The sequence below is a fragment of the Dipodomys ordii genome, unplaced genomic scaffold (assembly GCF_000151885.1).
Source record: "Dipodomys ordii isolate 6190 unplaced genomic scaffold, Dord_2.0 Scaffold7, whole genome shotgun sequence".
NCBI lineage: Eukaryota > Metazoa > Chordata > Mammalia > Rodentia > Heteromyidae > Dipodomys > Dipodomys ordii.
In genome coordinates this window covers 13,233,515-13,257,218 of record NW_012267223.1, presented here as the reverse complement: position 1 = coordinate 13,257,218, position 23,704 = coordinate 13,233,515, and the positions used below count along the sequence as shown (strand labels likewise).

General features: G+C 38.8%; 1 protein-coding gene across 1 annotated transcript in view; it reads left to right on the top strand.

Annotated features, from left to right (window-relative positions):
- Positions 1 to 21,941, top strand: part of LOC106001690 — a 28,507-nt gene extending 6,566 nt beyond the window's left edge. The window contains exons 3-4 of the mRNA XM_013036705.1: positions 5,271 to 5,484; positions 21,115 to 21,941. Of these exons, the coding sequence (XP_012892159.1) occupies positions 5,271 to 5,484; positions 21,115 to 21,941 (1,041 nt within the window). The remainder of the gene's footprint in view (positions 1 to 5,270; positions 5,485 to 21,114) is intronic.
- Positions 21,942 to 23,704: the final 1,763 nt, after the last annotated feature.

Here is a 23,704-nt window from a genome sequence, read left to right as displayed (position 1 = left end):
AGATATGGAAGATAAGCCAGAGCTTATCTTTTGAGCCAGTAAGGGACAATGATGCCCAGTTAGAATCATGAACTAGAAGTCAAGAAGCACTTATTTTAGATCTCAATATCTACTCATAAACTCTTGAGCAATGAACAGTTCGTAAGTCCTGGGAGGGAGTTATCTCCTCATATGTTAAATGTTTGCATTTGACTAGATAACTTCTAAGGGCCTAGTCAGCTCTAACATTTTAAAACCTAAAAACCAGAAATATTTCAGAAAAACACTCCTCTGACTATGCCTAAAGTTGTGTGACTGTCTTATTCCACTTAAACCTCCCTGAATCCAATACTTTTTACTCTTTCTTCATTCTGTGGTAGTCTTTAACTCCTCCCAGAGTTCCAGGCTCCATTTTCACTTCCTATTACCCTTCTTCTTTTCTGGTTTGCTTAGCATAGGGCTTTGTTAACTTTTTCTGTTTCCTTTACATCATAACTTTAAAAGGGCTAAAGACAGGCAAGGCCAGGATCTTGGCAAGTTTTCACCTCCTCTGGTCTCCTTGAGAGCCCCTCTATACTCTTTTCATCCAGCCAGATACACATACACATGTATAAAAGCTAATTCCCAAAGAATTCAAAAAACAGCTTTTTTGGCAGGGTAAAACCAAACTATTCCCCTGCACCCTTAGCTTTCTATATACCATCTTGTTCCACCCAACATCATATGGATAACTATAACTCAATTTTTATCTCTCCCTTAACTATGTTGACCTCTTAGTTTCTCTCTGTGTGTCTGTACCTCTCTCCCCCTCCCTCTTCCCCTCCTTCCCCTCCTCCCCCCCTCTCTCAAAATCAGTAGTTGCCATTTGCCCATTGGTTTTCACAACTTACCCACCACAGACTATAACCTGCAGAGGCAACTACCAGTCATGGGAACATTTAACTCCAGATTTAAGACAGTGAGGAATTCATTGCACAAAACACAACATTGTAAAGAACAAGGGAGTCCATGTAAATTCAGTTAGAAAAAAAGCTAAAGAGAGCAGTCAGGAAGAGAGGATAAGAATCATTGATAAGGCACACACAGTTTTCAAATAGTACACACAGCAGAAACATCAAAGTAAGTGAAAGAAGAGAAGGAGGGAAGAAAAGAAAAATGTCAAACTAGGAGACCCGAGTCTTAACATATTTTGAGCTGCTAAAGCCTAAAGAGCAATTAGGACATAATTTATATGCTGTAATGTTTCAAATGCTCCTAAGCTGTAATAGGACATAGCTCATTATATATAGCCAATCTGTCATCCCCTCAAGCACCTTGTAGCTGTGCTATGAGAAAACCAATCACTATTACATCTTAATAAAAATATTATCTTGCTAGATAGAAGGGAAAGGGACATAATTTATATGAAGAAAAGTGAAATTTTTAAAGAGCAAGGTGAGAAATGGATGCAGAACTATCAATAGACAGAGAGTTAATGATCTTTCTTTTAAAAAATGTGTCAGCAAGTCTTTAGAAGCTGAGTTTGAACCTTAAAGTCAGTGGGGATTATGTTGTCAGTTACTTTTATAACAACAAAAAGTAAAATGGGTGAAAAATTGTACATCATGTAAAGCTACCAAGCTAAGTCCCTTTAAACTCAATCCACAGGTCTCCTTGTACCTATGGATTTTCTTTTCTTCAGTTAAGACCTGTACACCTCATCACTGAGAAAAATTAAGAAGCAATTTCTAGAAAAAATTCTATACTGACTCTATTGATGTTCAGAAGAGACTGGAGCAGTCTTATCCAAAGGGAACTGGTAGATTATTTTTAATAATTATATCCATCTCCTAAAGCAGCTATACCAAATTAGCATAGACTTGGTGCCTTGAAACTAAAGAAATTTATTCTCCCACAGTTACGGTGATTAGGAGTTTGAAATTCATGCACTGGCAGAACTCCACTCTTTCAGAAGTGTCTAGGGAGTCTTTTCTTTGCCTCTTCTAGCTTCTGGTGGCTGTTGCCATTCCTTCACAAACTTCCATCTCTGTTATTGTCACATTGCCTCTTTCTATTGTATCTGCCCCTTCCTCTTTTGCATTTGTTTGTTGTTGTTGTTTTTAAGTACTGGGGATTGAACCCAGGTATTCAGGCATGCAAGTACTCTACAATTGAAGCCATGTCTCCAACCTATGTCCTCTGTATGTGTGTGTGTGTGTGTGTGTTGGTATGAGGTCTCGTCCCCAACCTATGTTCTCTGTATGTGTGGGTGTGTGGGTGTGGGTGTGTGTGTGTGTGTGTGTGTGTGTGTGTTGGTATGTGGTCTCTGACCCTGCCCAAACTAACCTTGAATTCATGATCTTTCTATCTTCACCTTCTGGGTAGCTAGGATTACACATATTCACCACCAAGCCAAGCCTCTGTCTCACTTGATACAAATACCTCCTTCTCTCAAAATCCTTAACTTAATCACATCTCTTGCTACATAAGGTAATTTTTACTTTTCTATCATATAAGGTAATATTCATGGATTCTGGGGAATAGGACTGCAGATCTACCTTCAGAGTTCAAGCCCAGAAAACACACACACACACACACACACACAAACTCACACACAAACACACAACACACACACACACACACACACACACACACACACACACCCCAAATGAACAGAAGAGAAGATCTAGAAATAATCCTACATACCTACATCCATTTGATTTCTGACAAAGGTGCCAAAAAAAAAAAAACCATGAAAATGATAGCATCTTCAACAAAGGTGATTAAAAGCTGACCAGCTGAGTATGGAAGTCTGAAATAAGATCCCTATCTCTCACCCTGTACAAAAGTCAACATGAGGGGCTGGGAAGGTGGCTCAGTGGTACAGTGCTTGCCTGGCATGCCTGAGGCCCTGGGTTCGATTCCTCAGCACCACATAAGCAAAAAGAAAAAAGCCGGAAGTGGCGCTGTGGCTCAAGTAGTAGAGAACTAGCCTTGAGCTGAAGAGCTGAGGGACAGTGCCCAGGCTCAGAGTTCAGGCCCCACGACCCGACCCCCTCCCCCAAAAAAAGTCAATATGAACTGGATCAATGGTCTTAGTGTAAAACCTAAAACTTTGAAACTACTAAAGGAAAATATAGGAAAACTCTTGTTGAACATATACAAATAGGTAATGCCTTTCTGAATACAACTCTAGTTACCCAGGAAATAAGAGCAAGAAGTAACAGTGAGATGGCATCAAGTTAAAAACTTCTGCATAGCAAAGAAAACTATTACAGGACATCAAGAGGCAACCTACAGAATGGGAGAAAATCTTTGCTAGCTACCTATCAGATAAAGGATTAATATCTAGAGTATATAAAGGTATCCAAAAGTTAAGCACTAAAAAGAGAATCCACTGAATAAATGGCAAATGAATTAAACAGACAGTTCTCCAAAAAAATGTATAAATGGTCAAAATAATAGGCAAAGAAATGTTCAACATTCCTAGCAATAAAGGAAATGCAAATCAAAACAATACTGATATTCCATCTCATCCTAGTCAAAATGACGTCTACCAAGAAAACAAACAACAAATATTTGCAAAATTCGGGGGAAATGAACCTTTATACACTGTTGGTTGCAATGTAAAATAGTGCAGCCACTTGGAAATCAGTACGGAAATTCCTCAAGAAACTAAAAATAGAGCTGGACACTGGTAGTTCCCACCTGTAATCCTAGCTATCAGCAGGCTGAAATCTGAGGATCAAGGTTTGAAGCCAGCAGGGGAAGACAAATTCAAGAAATTCTTACCTCCAATTAATCAACAAAAAGCTGGAAATGGAGCTATGGCTCAAGTGGTAGAGTGCTAGCCTTAAGTGAAAAGCTAAGTAAGAGTGCAAGGCCTTGAGTTCAAGCCTCATTACCAGCATAGATCAAAGTAATATAAGTTAGCGGCACTATTCACAATAGCTAAAGTATACAATAAGCCTAAGTACCACCAAACAACAAATGGATAAAGAAAGCATGGGAGGTTCAGAACAGAATATTACTCAGCTATTAAGAATGATGAAATTATGTCATTTATAAGAAAATGCATGGAAATGGCTATCAGCAGGTTAGACAAAATAAACCAGACTAAGACAAATATCCTATGTTCTCTCTCATACGTAGAATCTAGACCTTGGAGGCAGAAAGTGATTAAGTATGAAAAAGGCATTGAGGGTGAGAATTAGTGGGAGGAGGAAGATGAAAAGAGAGGGTGAATGGAAGGTAACTATGACTGAAGTCATATATATATATATATATATATATATATGAAAATAGAATAACACATGTACAAAATAGAATAAACCCATTAAAAATGTTTCAAAATGAGAGGAGAGAAATAAGAGTAATAGGTGATTTTAATCAAAGTACTTAAATATGCATTCAAAATATTACAATGAAAATGGTTTGGTACAATGACTATGCATTAATAAATAAATATAAGGAAGAATAAGCTATTTAAACTGTTCTATTCTTTAGAAGCAGTTATAGTATTAAAGCAGTAAGTTTAATAAAGTTCCTTCTTTTCTTTTAACATAGGTACAAGCATTCTGAAATTCAGAGTTTACTATTTCCCTTCCCCACACTGTTCCAGTAAAGAATATTTCATTAAATGAAGGGAGTTAACATTTGGTATGTGTGAGCAATGAACCCTGCAGGACCACAGAACATATTGAAATTCATTGTTTTACTCAATTATCACAGTAACCATAAGAGGTATTTTTTTCTAAAGCTCAAAAGGTACAGTGACTTGCTAAAAGTTATTATAGAACTGAACAAAACTGGAATTTCCTCTATTTCCACCAAATGACAAAGGCGTAGTTTCTTAGGAGAAAATATGCAAAACACAAGAAATTATAAGAAGAGGTGTTTTCTGGCTTTGAATACCTATTTTGAAAGTATTGACTTTCACTTAAAACTTTCTCAGGAAAATGTGCTTTTTTTTTATTTCTCCAGTACTACAATTTGAACTACTAGGTAGGTAGGCTACTTCTCATATTCCCACCGCTTTTTTTGCTTGAGTTAATTTTAGGTCAGGCCTTGCGTTTTTGCCCAGGCCAACCTCTAACTGCAATCCCCCTACCAATGCATCTAACATAGATGCCAAGCTTTCTGATTGATATTTGGGGGATCTCGTTTTTTTTTTGTGCAAGCTGGCCTTTAATTGTGAACCTCTTGATCTTTATCCACAAAGTAGCTGGGATTACATGCATGAAACACTGTGCCTGGCATAAACTTCCTTATTTTAATAGCTATGTGATAACTTTTATCATTTTATTCTAAAGCAAATAGATGAAGTGTGGCGTGAAATGAGATGGATAATGGATGCTCTACAATATGCAAGATACAAACAATCAATTTCTGGCTTACCTATCACTAAGCTGATAAACCCCTTGGATGAGCATCATCTAAAAAAAATCAGCTCTACATCATCACATATAGACTGTCTTCCATCACCATCTCCATCCCCAGAGATGCACAGACGAAAAGCAGTGAGTGGTAAGCAGCGGGGACTATTGGAGGTGGAAACCAGCTGGAGATGGGAGGGGAAAAGAAAGGTGACTATGACCTAAATATTCATACACACGTACAAAAATCATTAAGAATTACTTAAAGCCAGACATCGATGGCTTACGCCTGTAATCCTCATTACTCAGGAGGCTGATATCTGAGGATCACAATTCAAAGCCAGTCCAAGCAGGAGACCCTTATAGCCAATAAGCCACCAGAAAACCAGAAGTGGCACTGTGGCTCGAGTGGTAGAGCATTAGCCTTGAGCTGAAGAGCTGAGGGACAGCGCCCAGGTCCAGAGTTCAAGCCCCACCACTGACAAAAAAAGAAAAAGTGTGGGGTTTTTTTTGGTTGTTTTGTTGTTTTTTTTTTTCTTTTTGGTCTGTTGTGGGGCTTGAACTCTGGGCTTGAGCGCTGTCCCTCAGTTCTTCAGCTCAAGGTTAGCACTCTACCACTTGAGCTACACCAACACTTCCGGTTTTCTGGTGGTTTATTGGAGATAAAGAGTTTCATGGACTTTGCTGCCCAGGCTGGCATTGAACAGTGATCCTCAGATCTCAGCCTCCTGAGTAGCTAGGATTACAGGTGTGAACCACCGGTGCCTGGCAAAAAAATAAAATGTTTTAACTGGGGGTGAGAATAAGGGAGAGTAACAAAGGTCATGAATTTGATCCAAGCACATTACATGCCTGTATGTAAATAATTCACTAAAATATCTGTACAATTAATATATGCTAATTTTTACAGGGGAGCGGAAGACAAATCTAAAAATACCTAAAGTTCTTTTATTCAGTCACTAGATGCTTGGTCCTCTACTGATGAAGTTCTTTGTTCAATGAGTGGTAAGAATGTAGAAATACAGAAGAAACTAAACCATAGGAAGAACCTAGGGTAATGACCTGAGATCAGCTCCACTTAAAAGAAAGGAAGTCTCAGTCCAGTTCTAGTCACTATTTCCAATATATAAAATACATGAAGCAAGGAAAAAAGACTCAGAGGCGCAGAATGAAGACTGCCACATGAGGCAGTCAGCCCTCACTGGGCAGAAGCTGACCAAACTAGCAAGAACAGGCTCAATGTCAGACAGAGAGGCAGGAAGCAAGTCTCATCTGAGGTGTGAGGTGAAGTCAAGTCCCCTATCTACATGGCACCAATGTGCTAGCACAGAGAATGTATGAGAGAAAGCTTCCATAAACTACAACGCTGAACCTGAGGCCAAGTAAGTCACTTAGCCTTATCAATCTGATGAAAATACTTAGCAAGTTATCTATCTCCTCCTGTGGAATTTAAGTTTGAGTTTACATGAAATATATAATTAGCAAAAAATCTCACTAGGCTAACACAAATATCTACAATATACCTTTGTATGTATAAGCAAGGAAAAAGCACCCTAAGTATAGGGAATACTGCATAACATTCTTTCCTGGAGCATTTTGAGATGAGTATCATTTTTCTAGTTGATTAAAGAAATAGCCATTTGCCAGGCACCAGTGGTTCACACAGGTAATCTGAGCTACTCAGGGGGCTAAGATCTGAAGATCCAAGTAGAAAGAGCTCTTATCTCCAATAAACTACCAAAAAGCTGGAAGCAGAGCTGTGGCTCAAATGGTAGAGTACCTGCCTTGAACAAAAAGGCTAAAGGACAGCACTAGGCCCCAAATTCAAGACTAAGTACAAGCACAAAAATAAATATATATATTTAACTTAAAGAGAGCCATTTAAAGAACCTGGCTTGATTCTAGAGTTCAAAAACGCTCCAATTTTCATAATAGTTTAATAAGCAATCCCAATATGTAGGCTTGTCCCATAGGGGGCAGTATGGTGTAGCAGAAAGAGTTTAAGCTTAGAAATCAAAGCTCTGGATTCAAATCCTAGCTGTCTTACTACCTATATGTGCTGAGAATACTACATCTGAGTCTTATTTTCCAAGAATGTAAAATGGTAATACGTCTGTATCTTAATGCGTTATTAGTGAATAAGACAATCTATATCAGAGATGTATGAAATATAATAGACAATATATTATTCATATATTTAATTTCATTGTTATTATTAAAAATTTTAATAGCATTATGAACCTTTTCTATAAGCAAGTTTGTATGTGATATTTTTCAAAGTTTTGCCTAAAAATCAAAAGTTAGCAAGAGGAAGAATTTATGAGACAGCTTATCAAAGAAATTCAACTAATTCAACAAAATAATTATTTAAACAGTTTCTAGAGTGTATTTTCACAAACTTCCACTGATCTGGGAACACAAATCAAATATGATCTCTTCCAGAAGTTAGTCTGCTGGGAAAGATCAATAAATTAACAACAACAACAAAAAGACTTGGTGATTGGATATGAGTGGCAAAGGTCTACAGAAGGTCAAAGTGAACTTCTTGGAGACAGTGATAGGAATCTGTTACCCTGGACAAGAGGGAACTGAGTATAAAAAGAGGAAAAGGGGAGCATTAAAGTCAGAGATAACAGATTATAACAACTATGTTGTAATTCAGAAAATATACAGGCTAGCTGAAACTCAGGATCCAAAAACATTGTTCTTCTTTCTCTTTTAAAAATATTTATTAGTGAAGCTATGGCCCAAGTGGTAGAATGTTACCTTTGAGCACAAAAGCTCAGCAACAGCATTCTAGCCCCATGCTAAAGCCCCAGGACTGGCACAAACAAATAAATATAAATATATGTATACATATATCTGTATTATGCATATGTATATACATATATATTGATTGATTGTCTATTATGTGTCAAGTCCTCTTCAAGTTGGCAAGGATATAATGATAAAGCAAAGTCTTGCTTCCTATAAAACTATCTGGAAAGAATGACAAGCAATAAAAATAGAAACAAAAAAAGATACTATCAGAGGGTGAAAACTCCAATGTAGAATATGAAAGAGTAAATTCTCATGGGAGCAGGCAGAAAGATGTGGAACACTAGGATGGCCTGCAGAGATTTACCTAAGAAAGTGATATTTGAACCAATCACAGAAGAAAATCTAGAGTTAGAGAATTCCAGGGGTTTATTATTTATTTATTTAGTTGCCAGTCCTGGGGCTTGAACTCAGGGCCTGGGCACTATCCCTGAGTTTCTTTTGCTCAAGGCTAGCACTCTACCACTTGAGCCACAGCACCACTTCCAGCTTTTTTTGTATATGTGGTACTGAGGAATAGAACCAGGGCTTTGCACATGCTAGGCTAGCACTCTACCACTAAGCCACATTCCCAGCCCAAACTTTCCAGGTTTAAAAAAATCCAGCAAAAAGCCCTAAGGTAGATTATGGATGGAAAGAAGGCTGAAGTGCTTGGTGCAGAGTGAATAAAAGAGTAAGTAGTGAGAGACACAGTAGAGGTTGAAGAGAAAGGTTCTATAGTCCCCTTTATAAAGTTTGGGGTTTTTTTTCCTACTTGTGTCAGAAGACAATTAGAAATTATAAGGATTGATAAGATCTGAATGACTCTTTAAAATGAAATCTATTGTTGTGTGAAGAGATTATAGAGGGAAAATACTAGAAGCAAGGAAAACAATTAGGAAGTTATTAACAAAGGAAGTTATTAACAAAGTTAGTAACAAGTGTTTAGTAGGAGTATCTCAGGGTATCATGATGTTATTTGTAAAAATGGAGGGTTTACAAATAGGCTTGGGTAGCTGGATATGTTGAATTTGAATTAGTTTCTGATAAAAAGAAAACAAGAATAATGAAGTCTGGAGCCCAGGAAGGATAATTGAGCTATGTTGGCATGTTGGCATTCAAATAATGTTTGAAACAAATAAAATGCCTGAGTTTCCCTAGAAAGAGTAGGTAAAACAGGAAGAGAAGACTATGCCGGAAGCCTTGTAGAACAAAACAGCAAGACTGGACCAATAAGAAACAGCCATAGAAACAAAATAAAATAAGAGAGTAGTGTCACAGAAATTAAAGGGTGCCAAATAATGAAGAGAGGTTAAATAAAACAACTGTAAATCTTCTGATGTTTTGCTCTTTTCAACAAGGAAGCCATCAGTAATCTTGAGAGCAGTTTGTCAAGGGAAAAAGTGGAAGCCTAACAGATTACTTGAAAGAAAAGAGGGAGGGAAACCAGTAGCTAGAGAACTACAGGACTGGAATGATTTTTTAATGCAGGAAATACACGACTTCTGATGTTCAGCAGTTCATATAATTCCATCAACAACTCTTTCATTCTACCTCTGCCTTCACAGTTCATCTTCCCCCTCTGTTCACAGGCTTTCCCCCGTGTTTAATCTCTTGGCCACAGTGTCCCAAGTAGGCTCCTCTTTTGTGTATGAGGGTAGCCTTCTCTCTGCCATAGAACTTCCTCACTGGCCTGAGGAGGGACTACATATATTACCCACTGGGAGAATCTGGCCAATTACATTCAAACTTAAAATGTGAGTTATCACCAATCTCATCAATCTTTTTCTTAAAACCGCTATCTCGGGCTGGGAAGTTGGCTCAGTGACAGAGTGCTTGCCTTGCATGCATGAAGCCCTGGGTTCAGTTCCTCAGCACCACATAAGCAGAAAAAGCTGGAAGTGGGGCTGAGGTTCAAGTGGTAGAGCTCTAGTCTAGTCTACAGCAGAAGAGCTGAGGGACAGCGCCCAGGCCCAGAGTTCAAGCCCCACGACCAGCAACAACAACAACAACAAAAAAGTTCTCCCTTGGGTTTATCTCTCTGAAGCCATGATTATATGGGCTGTGAAATACCAAAGTTAGAAGGATAGCAAATGACAAATGAAACTTAATGGCAGGGAAGCATTGTTGGGGGGGGGGGGATTTAGTGTCCTATTCCTTGATAAAAGCAAAATCATTTTAGAGCAAAGGAATCTACCCCTGAATATCCTGCCTTCTCCACGAATCTACCCCTGAATATCCTGCCTTCTCCACAAATGTGACCATTTTGATTTGTATGGAAACTATTTATAAAAGGATAGAAAATACAATTTAAAGAGTATTCCACTGGATTATTCTCAAGACAAAGTTTTCAGTACAAGTCCTTCTCTCTGGGTAGGGTGTCTCTAAATTCTAATAGCCTGAAGAACTGTAAATACAGAGGTTATCACAAAGTAGAGTTCTTTAACTTCCCGTTTCTGTTTGGTTTTCAAAGCGAAAAGTACAAATCCTCTGAGTCAATTAAAATTAAGCATCTACCAAAGACCCAAGAGGGAAAGTTGGCACTTAGTACAGGCAGCTCAAGACAGGGGGTGGAATGATTTGGTCCACTGCATGGGTATTTTCTCTCCCACCCTTTTCTGTGGGTACAACGGTCACAGGTGGCAGCATTTTCTTTTCCAATGCTGATGCTTCTCTCCTAGTGACACATGTGTGGGGCAACAGAGAGCAGAGGGTGTTGTTTCTTCAGAGGTACTTGAGGATTATCCTGGATCTTCCAAATGTAAAATCTTCCTGGTAACCTTTTCCCAGATGGTGCTAACAATACTATGGCATAAGCCAAACAGTTCAAAAAAGTTCACAGGAATCTGAACATACGATTTCTCTAGGGAAATTAAAAGGTGAACAAAATTCTGAGGTTCTACCTAAGATTTAATGAGTCCATTTTTTTAAAACAAAACTATAAATTAAATTCTACTCAGTTTATATAACTTCAATGAAACAGAGATAGATAGGTACATACATAAATACATATATTTCACACATATGTAAATATGTACAATATAATACATTAGAAATATTAATATAGATCACAGATTTAGGGCAAATATAATGTATTCTTTTCTGTATGCCCTGACATATCCTTACCATTAAGAAAAAAAACAAGAGCTTTAAGTTAATTATTCTTTCCTGAAATGTCCTCAAAATCAACATCAACTCTACTCTGCTGTTGTTGGCCTCACTCATAGTTGCAACATCCATTACAATGGCCAGAAGGTCAAGCACTAAGCCAGCACTAGTACTACAGTCAGAACTTTCATCAAGCAGCTCCCATGTCAACCAAAGGAGAAACTCAAGGTTCTATCCTTACTGGCCTGTCTAGTAAGCCCTCAAAGGGAAATTGAGGAGCATAACCAGGTTTACTAAAATAGTATCTGGGCAAGGAGCCTGCAATGGTTAATGGAGCATATGGCCTGGTTCTGTGGATGGAAGCTGCATTCTTCCTTCTGTTCCAGGAAGGGAGGGAGAAGCAGTGGCCTAAGTCCTTGGAAACTACTCAGTGCCCTGGCTGGCATGCTGGAGATTTTCCCAGTCTGTTCTGAGAAGAGCATACCACTCCAAGCAATAGGTTCCACTAAGTCTCATAATAACTAATACAACCACAATGCAAGCAAATATTTACAATCCCAGTAGGGCAGTGTTTCCTAGGTGGGACTCATGAACCAACAAGATAATATGTATATATACATATGAATATATAAATATATATACATACATATTTATACATACATATGTATATATATTTATTCACTAAAGCTGTACAGTTTTAAGTAGGTCTTCTCTTGATTTATCTCCTGTCTCTCACATTTGGAGGAATTCCAGTAAATACTAATTCACTGTTAAATATAGCTAGAAAACAGCATTGAGGGCTAGAGTTGTGGCTCATGTAGAAGAGTATCTGTCTATCAAGCATGGTCTTAAGTTCAAACCCCAGTATGGTTAAAAAGAAAAGAATATTTCATACTAGGCACCAGAGGCTCAGATTTGGGGAATCATGGTTTGATGCCATGACAGGCACCAAGTCCAAGAAACTCCATCTCCAAACAACCAGTTAAAAGCAGTCTGGAAGTATGACTTAAGTGATATCTTGCCAGTTGAGCAAGCACAAGATTCTTGAGTCCAAATTCCAGTACCAACAAAAAAGAGGAAAGGAAATACAGCAAGGGATTAGATCATCAACATAACACCATTCAGAAAGCATTGTTTTCTTTATTTTTAAAAGCATTCTTATGAACTAGAGGCATGACTATAGAATAAATTTAATTTCCAATAGCACAAAAAGCATACAAACAATGCATGAGATATATTTGATACAATTTATTTTAGTAAATCTTCTATGTTTTCTAGATATGTTCTATTAAGAATAGAAAGGACCTCAATAATATTAACACCTTCTATATATAAGGCACTTACATATCTTTTAAAAAATCTCAATATAATTATATATGTGCTACAGATGAAAAAAGTTCAGAAAAGCTAAGTGACTAGCTCAGAATCACACATAAAATAATGAGCAAGACAGGACTTCTACCCAAGTTTGTCTGATTTTAAGACAATTGTTCTTTTCAAAACTAAATTGGTAGTTATTTTTAGGAATTTTATGGCAGATTAAGTAAATTCAATTCTTTTGGTACTTACAGTATTATTTTTAAGAGACAATCAAATCTCAATACTCTTTATGCTCCTATATTTCAGTATCTGCTTCAATTTCATTTTAACTCCATGTGTTCTATCATGTAAGAGGCTAACACAAGGATGATTAGACACAGTCTAATTGGCAGGTCACCACGATCATGTTCAGATGTTCATTTATTCATGTTCATATGTTTATGTTCAGATCAGTTAGGGGAAATACAGAAAATTCTACACATACTTTTCTTTGATTTGTCCCTTAGTCCATTCCTTCACTGATTAACTTATATATTTCCTAAGCAGAGATAAATAAGATATAGTACATACTCTCTACATTTATAGTCCAATGAAAAATCCTAAACATGAAAATGGATAATTTATAATAAATAATAACAGTAACATAGATTTAAATAAAATGCTACCAGAGCTAAGTTAAAGGAACAATGAACTCCATTTGCAGAAAGCCCTAGCTAAGAAACTAGCTCTTAGAATATAACATTCCACTGAAATATTAGAATGTCACATCTTTGAAGCTGATATTCTAAACTTTATATACTCCTTGATCTTTTCCAAACAATAAGCGTTCTCTTTGTATACTGAAAGATAAAGACAGAAACTACTATGCAAAGTGCTTGAACTGATTAGGAAATAGAAAATGTTACAAATTCCTCAGTGATAGTTTCTAGGTATAGTCATTTTTACCAACAGTCTTATGGTAGGTTGAACGGTGTCCTCAAAAAAAGATATGCCTCTGTGCTATGCCTTGTAACTTGTCAGTGTTATCTCATTTGGAAATAAGGTCTTTGCAGATATAATTAATGATCCTGAGATGAAAACATCCTGGATTATCCCCTAAATCTAATAACAAGTGTCCTTGAATTCAAAACCTAGTACTACCAGCAAAAAAAAAAGTCCTTACAGAGGAATTTAACTAATTATTTATGAGTGAATTGTATGATTACATGAATCAGATTCTTGTCCTTGGAAGTTTTGTCAGCCCACAGAAATGCTAAAGTGGGTAACAGTATAGGAAGTCTTTAGGGTGACACCAATCTGTATTAGGGTGCCAATTCTGCCACTTACTAGCTGTGTACATTTCAAATTTTTATTAATCTTTTGTGTGTGCCAATACTAAGGATTGAACTCATGGTCTGGGCATTTCCTGAGCATTTTTGCTCAAGGACAGCACTCTATCATTTGAACCATAGCTCTACTTCCAGCTTTTTGGCACTTAATTAGAGGTCAGAACCTCAAAGACTTTCTTCTGCCCCAGCTGATTTCAAACTGTGATCCTTAGATCTCAGCCTCCTGAGTAGTTAGAATTACAGGCATGAGCCATCAGCAGCTGGCCAAAAATGTTATTAAGTTTTGAAGTTATAGTGTTCTCATCTGCAAAATAGGAACTATAAGCACTTAGAGCACACTCCATTATAGCTGGCACCCAATACGTACTCAGGAAATATCAGATATTGTTACTATTATGTATGATGGATATTATCAAGTAGATATAGATTAGTTAACAGAGATCAGTGACCATAGGAATGGAGAAGAAAGTTCAACTCAAGAAAATTATGAATTCTTGGTGTGCATCTTATTTCTTGTTTGATTTCTTTTGTTGTTGTTGCCAGTCCTGGGGCTTGAACTCAGGGCCTGAGCACTATCCCTGAGCTTCTTTTGCTCAGGGCTAGCACTCTACCACTTGAGCCACAGAGCTGCTTATAGCTTTTTCTGTTTATGTAATACTGAAGAATCAAACCCAGCGCTTCATGCATGCTGGGCAAGAACTCTACCACTAAGCACATACATAGCCTCAAGCCCAATATCTAATCTTCAGTTAACCTCTCTTCTTTATCATTCCAAGGACATACATCCTGTCACCATCAAAAACCACCGATAAATTATGAGATCGTAATGGTTGCAGTGCCTGATTTTCCCCTTTAAAGATGGGAAAAGGTACAGCCTGAAAAATTTTTTAAAGAATATGAGTTGCCAGTTGCCAGTGGCTCATGCCCACAATACTTGCTACTCTGGGTAGAACTGTCCATGAGACTCTTATCTCCAATAAACCACTAAAAAGCCAGAAGTATAGCTATGGCTCAAGTGGTAGAGCACTAACCTTGAAAGAGAAAAAAAAAAGCTCAGAGACAGCACCCAGGCCCTCAATTCAAGCCACAGGACCAGCACAAAAAAAAGAAAGAATATGAGAGCTGGACATTTGGTTCAGTGTTTCAGCATCCATCTAGCATGCACAAGAGAGGAAGAAGTGTGAGTGTGAAAGGAGGCTAAGAAGAAAAGCCAGTCATTCAGCCCAAGTTTTTATTCATTTTTCTCCTTTTAACCTACTGTTTGTGTTGTCATCCTTAGTCATGTCCTCCTTTCTGGAATATGCCCTTCCACCTTTTTAAGAAACAATACTAACCCTGGCTCAAACCATGATCAAGTATCTTGTTATATTTATTAACTTCACCACTTATATCTTCAATCATCGGTGGTTCTTTCTTCTCCATTTCCATAAGATCTTCCCTCAGCCTTGCTACCCCACCAGGCTTCCATTTCTCCTCCTAAATACTTTGGCAACCTCCTCAAGTTAAACCCATCCTGAATTAAATTTATCATCCCTTCTACTGCCCAGTCTAACTTCAGGGTACAATTTAACTCCTCTGTCTTACTACTATGTCCATCTTTCTAAAAACCATTATTTGAAACCTAGTAACTTTTGAGACCTATGAACTTTCTTTTCTGAAACACTCTTTGTAAAACTTTCACAAAGATGACTGCCTTTGATCACTAGGTTTCATTTATACTTCTCATTTCTGCAGAAATGCTGCTTCTTACCTCCTAACTGAAATAATCTTCTTCCCAAATTACTCACTAGCTAAAGTTCACTTTCATTTTGTTCACATAACTTATATTCTCTGAAAATAATCTTATGTATTTTCTAATTAATTGTCCAACCTACTGTCTATGAGATGTTTGAAGACAGGAACCCTGACTGAATATTACAGATACATGCTCAGGAGACATTTTGGAATAAATAACTTTCCTAGACGTCTACTTTTCTCAACACAACCACTGCTCTTGCTCACTTTATAGCCCAAACAAGAAAAATGCTGAGGAAGCGTATAGTATAAACAACTTTCTAAGCTGGTTTTCCTGTTATCTCTTGTATATGAAGTAGAGTTTAAATCTTACCTGCTAGGCAACTATCCTAAATTACAGTTGTTGTCAATTCTTCAAGATTAATTAATAATTATACTACAAAATACGGTACATTTGCCACTAAGGCATCTAATATTCTCCTGTGGTTCTGCCCTGACCGTCTTAAAATTAAATTTCCCCCTTTTTTAACAATTTGCTTTGAAATAATTATGGTCATGGGAAATTGCAGAGAAATATACAGGCAATCTCTTGTACCCCTTCCTCAGTCTCTCCCTTATTTTATACAACTCTTATACATCAAAAATCAAAACACTGTCAAAAATCCAAAAACCTGATTTTTATATGAATGATTCTCCCATTATCCTTACAGTCATTGTGTGTGTGAACACACACAGAGTCGTGTGGATGGACTCACGTGTGCAGCTTTGTTTCCGGTTGTTGGCTTGAACTCAGGGCCTGGGTACTGTCCCTGAGCTCTTTTGCTCAAGACTAGCATTCTACCACTTTGACCCACAGCTCCTCTTCCAGTTTTTCAGTGGTTAACTGGGAATAAGAATCTCATGGGGGACTTTTCTGCCCACAGTGGCTTTGAACCATGATTCTTAGATCTCAGCCTCCTGGTAGCTAGGGTTGCAGGTATGAGCTACCAGCGCTGGGCATATGTGCAACTTTATGTAATATTATTACAGATACAGTCTTGTGTAATCACTACTATAATTGATCAAGATACTCAACTGCAACAATCATGACAAAACTCCCTTTGCCCTTTTATAACTTGTATATCTTTACCCATCTCTCTCATCTGTATCCTAGCAACCAATAATTTATTCTTCATCATAACTATATCATAAATGTATATGGAATTCTTTTCGTTCATAATGTCCTATAGCATGGACATGCCACCAGCTAACAACTCATACACTGAAGGATATTTGGGTAGATTTTGAGTCTATTACTAATAAAGCTGCATTCATATACAAAAGTAAACTTACTTTTCCAAGATAAATTTATTATTTAATATTTTTATTATCTTTAAGTAATTTTTACATGAATGTCATTCAACAAAGCAGTTTATGAGTACAATGCATCTGGATCGACATCACTCCTCCAAAATAAATTTATGAGTATAGTTGCTGGCACCCATGCTGAGTAGCTTCATTTTCCCAAAAATTCCACATTTTAGTCAAATGAAATTATTTGTACTGTTTCTTCTGTCTCGTCATTTATAATCCTGTTATCATTATTTGAATATTTATTATTCAAAGCCCATCTTGAGGGAAAAATTAGTATAAATTGTTTTCATTGAAGTTAGTAGAGACAGAGAATAGGGATGGAGGAATGAAGGAACAACGTAAGATATGACATAGTATTTCACTAATCATATCTCAATAAAATGTTCTGTCCCCTATAAACCTGTATCTTCTTTTTTGTCAGTCATGAGACTTGAACTCAGGGCCTGGGCACTGTCCCTGAGCTCTTTTGCTCAAGGCCAGCACTCTACCATTTTGAGACACAGCACCACTTATGGTTTTTTGTTTGTTAATTAGAGATAAGGGTCTCATAGATGATTCTGTCCAGGCTGGCTTTGCACCATGTTCAGATCTCAGCCTCCTGAGTATCTAGGATTACAGGCATGAGCCACCAGCACCTGGTTAAACCTGCATCTTATTTGCTTTCATAAAATCTATCTTCTGCTGGGTGCCAGTGGATCATGCCTATAATCCTAGCTACTCAAGAAGCTGAGGTCAGAGAATCATAGTTCAAAGCCAGCCCAAGACAGAAAAGTCCATAGGATTCTTACCTCCAATGAACCACCAAAAAGCTGGAAGTGGAACTGTAGCTCAAATGGTAGAGTGCTAGCCTTGAGCACAAAAGCTCAGGGATAGTGACCAGGCCCTGAGACTAGAACACACACACACACACACAAAATGTTCTGAATGAGAGAGGAATAAAGGGCAAAGATAGTCATAAGACTCAATATACATATATAGAAATGGAACTAAAAAACGAGCAAATGGGTGGGGTTGGGATGGATATGAGGGGAGAATAATGGGAAGAATCACAATGATCAAGATACATTTAACACAGAAATTGGCACGCTGAATTGAAACAAATAAGATAATAAAAAATTAAAATTTTAAAACATCAAGAACAGATGCTCCTCAACTTACAATGGGGGTAATGTTCATCAGTTGAAAAGGTTAGTGATTCATTTAGGTATTATTAGATTTGGTTAACCAGCAATATGGTGGTTAACAACACAGTATATACACAGTATCAGCAGCCTACCCTCATGATCTCATGGTTAACTGGGAGCTCCCGCCTGCTGCTACTATCCAACATCACAAGAGATGTGTCCTATTAATAGTCTTGAAAAAGATTAGTATTCAAAATTTAAAATAAGATTTCTAAGCTGGGTGCTAGTGGCTCACACCTGTAATCCTAGCTCCTCAGGAGGCTGAGATCTGAGGATTGTGGTTCAAAGCCAGCCCTTGCAGAAAAGTCTATAAGACTCTTATCTCCAAAACACAACTCAAAAAAGCCAGAAGTGGCATAGTGGCTCAAGTGGAAGGGCACTACCTGTGAGCACAAAGAGGCTCAGGGATAGCGCCCAGGCCCAGAGTTCAAGCCCCAGGACTGGCCAAAAAAAAAAAAAACCAAAAAACTCATACTTGAATTTTTCAATATTCCTATAACAATTGTGTCGGATTTTCTACTATATTTTTCCTTTTTTTTCTTTTTGTTGTTCATGGGGCTTGAACTCAGGGCCTGAGTGCTGTTTTTGCTCAAGGCTAGTGCTCTACCACCTTGAGCCACAGCACTACTTCTTGATTTTCTACTATAAAAAGATTTATTATAATCGGGTAACCTGATGAGGTGTTTTCAATTATCTGTTGCATTTTTTATCAACAAGCCAGTTTTTCTGAATATGAACTGCCCTGCCAAGCTCTACAAGTAAACTACTTTTCTTGGTGTATTTGTGCTTCTAAGTCTTCCTTTCACATCATTCTCAACCATGAGATGATATCTAGTTTTACTCTATTGTAAATCATATTGTAGTACATAACTTGTAAATGCCTCCATGTGCATGTAGTGACAATATCTCAAACAGATATCCAAAAAAGGACTTGAAAGAACCAATGATGTACACATTTTTAATATATTCTGCCAAACTGCTGTCCAAAGAACTGTTCCAATTTATACTCCCCATCATTATATGAGAGTCCCTAGCTTCCTACACATCATTAACATGTGAGATTACCACTATTTTTTTTAATCTAATGGGTAAAATGCTCCATTGTTTCAACTCCATTTCTCTAATTACTACCTATTTTGAACAGAATGTCTATTGACCATTTATATTAATTATTATCCCAACTCTTGGTTCTTATCTTCTGTTCATTTGCAATGTACTCTGATTAATAGTTCTTTGTTGTGGAGCTTAATTTTCTGTTATATGTGGTATTCTCTTATTACAACCTATCACTAGCCTTACTTTGTTTATACTATCATTTGTTTTATAAAGTATCAAACTTTTATGTAGTCACATTTATCAGCCACTTATCAGTCACTTCATTCTTTCATGACTTCTGGTATTTCATCTTGCTTAAAAAGAACTTCCCACTCCAAAATTATAAACATATTGTCTTTTAATATGTTTGGGGCTTGCTTGTTATATGAAATTTATATATATATACATGAGGTAGGACTTTCTCTAATTCTCAAAATAGTGTTGTCTCAACTGTATACTAAGTAATCTATTTCACTCCTCAATTTGAAATGTTATATTTTCCATATGTTAAGTTATCACACAAAATTGACTATTTCTGGACTTTGTTTTCCTATTCTGTAAATCTGGCCATTTCTATACCAATATTGAAAACTTTTAATGACCAAAGGTCTATAGTATGTTTTAGTGTCTGGTAAAATGGAATCTTCCATATTAGTGTCTTTAAAAGTTAGCTGTTCTCATAAATTTTCTCTTCCATATGATTTTCAAATCAGTATATTAAATACCACTTTAAAATCCTCTGGGAATTTCTCATTGGCATTGCTTCAGTTTTATAGAATAAAAATTGTTTTCTTTAAGACTATTGTACATTTTCAAAATTTAAAAGTACAATATTCACCAAGTGCCTACTACAGGCTAAGTTCCAAAGTAATGAAGGTAATTCTTGTAATACATAAATGTACCAGGGGTGGGATGTGAGCAATCACTACAGTCAATGAAAAAATATCTACAGATATAAACCAGTTCACTAATGGCCATTACAGTACACACCTTGAGGTTTATTTCTGTCTCTGAATTTATTTCTAGTTTTGTTTTATTCCTTTGACCTTACTGCTTTGCCTTTTAAACAAGTGGCAATTTGCTAAGTATTTATACTATGTAAGCGATTATTTTGACCCCATAGGTAAATTTCATCATCATCACAACTATATAGATAAGGAAACTGAAGCTCAAAGAAACTTGCAAAAGTTACATCAGAAAAGATCAGAGAGCAAGGAGGCAGAGAGCCACTCCTCCCTCCCATTTTCAAAGTCCTGATAATCTGCCAAATGTAAAACTCACCTCTGAAATAAGCAAAGGGAATGAAAAACATTCACTGTTGCTTCCTGTTTCATCTCTGGGAACCTGTACCCAGAAAATAATACAAACCGGTGGAGGGAACAAAGCAATGTTCCTCCATCATTGTCTAAGTTGGGACCTGTCAGTCCCTCTCCTTGAACCTAAGGTTAGAAGCCCACTGCATAATTGGCGAGGATCTGTGCTAAATGAAAATATTCAAAAGTATTAAGTAGCTGGGATACTAACGGCTCACACTTAACAGTCCTAGCTGCTCAACAGGCTGTGATCTCGAAGCGAGCCAAGTCAGAAAAGTATACCAGCTCCAAAACCACCACCACCAAGCAGGGATGGAAGCATGGCCCAGGCGGTAGAGCTCTAGCCAAGCAAGCTAGCAGGCACGAGGCCCTAGGTTCAAGCCCCCACACAGGAAAGTAACATGATAACCCCATAACTTCAGGTGACCAGAGGAGTTAAAGCACGCGCGCGGGGGGCCCCGGAGTGCAGACCCAGGGCCCAGGCCTCCCCGTGAGGCGGCTGCTAGGGCAGAGTTGGCCCGTGGTCTGACACGTGTCCCTGGCTTTGCAGAGTCCCAGCCCGGCTCTGATGAAGAAGGCTGCTCGGAAGTCTTCCTCCCCACCGACAGCGACTACGACTCCAGCGACGCCCTCAGCCCCCGAGACCTGGACTTGGTGTACCTGTCTTCGCACGACATCGCCCAGCAGGCCCTCAGCGGCCTCAGCGGCAGCGCCCCCGACGTCCTTCAGATTCATGACATGAAGCCTCCGGCGGGGCCGGGCCAGGACCCGCAGCAAGGCCGGGCCCCGGGCCCAGACCCAGACCACGCGTGCACCGAGGTCCTCCATGGCCTGTCACTCACGGGCTTCGCCCCCAAGAATCACACCAAGATGGCGCCGCCGGGCACACGGCCCGCGGCGCTAGGCTTTCTGGGCAAGCGGAAGCCCGGCAAGCACCAGCACTACGGCGGCTTCAGTCGCCACCACCGCTGGCTGCGCATGCACAGCGAGATGACGCAGTCGCTGTCGCTCTCGGATGGCGTTTACACTCAACACCTCTCCCCAGCCAGTGGCGCATCCCAGGAATCCCGGGAGGCTAAGCCGCTTCCGGGACCCGCGGGGGGCGATGGGCCCAGGGGCCTGCCTCTAGCCCATGCGGCCAGCCTCCCAGAGGAGCGGAAGAGCCGCCTCCAGGACCCCAGGCCGCCTCCTCCCACCCACCGCATCTATGCCGCCCAGGCCTTTGCAGGGGCCCGGCTGGGCCCAGACGCAAAGCCCTGGGCCAGCTTGAGCCCTGTTCCTGCAGGCCGCAGCCGCTTGCGGAGCCCCTCGGGCCCAGAGATGAGCCCTGAAGGTCCAGTGTCCCCAGTGTCGGAAATACTTAGCAGCATGCTTTAGGGAGACACCACCGGCTATCCTTGTGCTACTACTAATTCCTGCGGTTGCCAGTACCATAACCCTAAACCTGCCCCACTGTGTCTCTACCCATTTCCAAGTGTTTTAGACTTTACAAATCCAGAGGTTACTGGTTCAAGACCCTCTTTTTTTTTTTTTCAAGAGGAGGAGAGGCTAGATTTGCCAGTTACCTTCCCAGCTCAGCTTACAAAGAAGCTTTTGTGTCATCGTGATGTCTGAGAGAAGTGATTCAAACATGCAAATCTCTTGGTGGCATCTGTGGCTGAGATGGGCAAATCCAAAGATATACACTCTTAGTACGTAGGCTGGCTCTGTTATAATCTGACTTCTGGGTTTAGGGCTCTTCCATTCATTTGTGATTGGCAAATAGAGTTCTATAGATGGAAACAGGATTGATTTTTCTCCCTAGTCTGTACTTTTAGAAGAGTTTGAGGGGAAAAGAAGTCCTGATGTTGTCTCTCTAGGACAAGAGATCAACTGGGCTTGTGCTGGGTTTCCTGTCAGCTAACCCAGGTCATGCTAAAGTGCAGAGTTCGCAGGACTCCTAAAGTCCAATTTATCCATCCACACTTAACTAATCAAGCCGGCCTTAGCAGCTCTTTCTATGTGAAGATTACAAAAAGTGCTGTGTGAAGACCACAATAAACGAAAGTAGAAGACACTTCTAGGGCTGTCTTTCAAAGATAGAATAGGGTAGGAAGCAGTCCTTCCCACACACTTAGCTCCCATTTGAACATGAAAATGAATAGTAAGTTGTTCCAGAGTACAAGGAAACAGCTGTTATGTGAAAGCCTAAATTATACATAAGAGACAGGGGAGGAAGAAAGACATGAACAAAAACCTATCTCCTATACAAAAACTCCTCTACCGTCTTAAAAAACATAAGGCCAGAGGGACTGTGTCACTGAATATTGTACTGGATCTGCTCCAGATTCGCAAGTGATAAAATTGTCATTGAACAAGAAATTGTTCTGCAGCTATGACTGGTGAGGGATGGGTTCCTCATACTCTACAAACACATCACTCACTCCACATCATAGGTCAAGGAGTACCTGCTTTCCCCTTTTAACTTACGACTCTGTTTTGTCCCAGTATTATTTGGCCCACTGGCCACAGGGTAAATCTTTCCTTAGAAGTATTTTATTCCAGAAGGTGCTCAAAGTCTGGAGATCCTGATTTGTTCACATTGCCTCCTACTTGACTTCTCACAAATGAGAAGCCCAAAAACAAATCAAAGAAATCATGCCACATATTTAGGAAAGGCGTGAGTCTTCTTAGGTCCTGAAGCCAGCACTGTTCAGTTCATTTACATTCTAAAATGGTCCTTTTCTGATTCACAGGCATTTTCATTAAATATTATTCTTCACAGTCCTATTCCTGCCTTCATAGTCCTGCTACTTGACCTCATAGGAGTTCATACAAAGTCCCCTGTTCACAGTGTTTTAACATTTGATTTAAATATAAATAATTTTGCCTGGCTGTAAAGGTATACATTTGGCCCTTGGCCTGTGATCATTAGAAAACTAAAGCCCAGAGGTCAGTCTTTATTTTTAAGATATTTTATACTCAGAGAATCCCTCAATTAATCTTGATCAGAATCACAACAGCTCCTTTTCCATGCCTAGGAGGATTTTAGAATATAGTTTCCTTTTAAATTATGTGCATGGAAGAAGTAAGGATTAAAGCTAGAAGGGACCATAAAATATATCTTAAATACTTAGATTTACCAATAGTGCAGTTAAAGC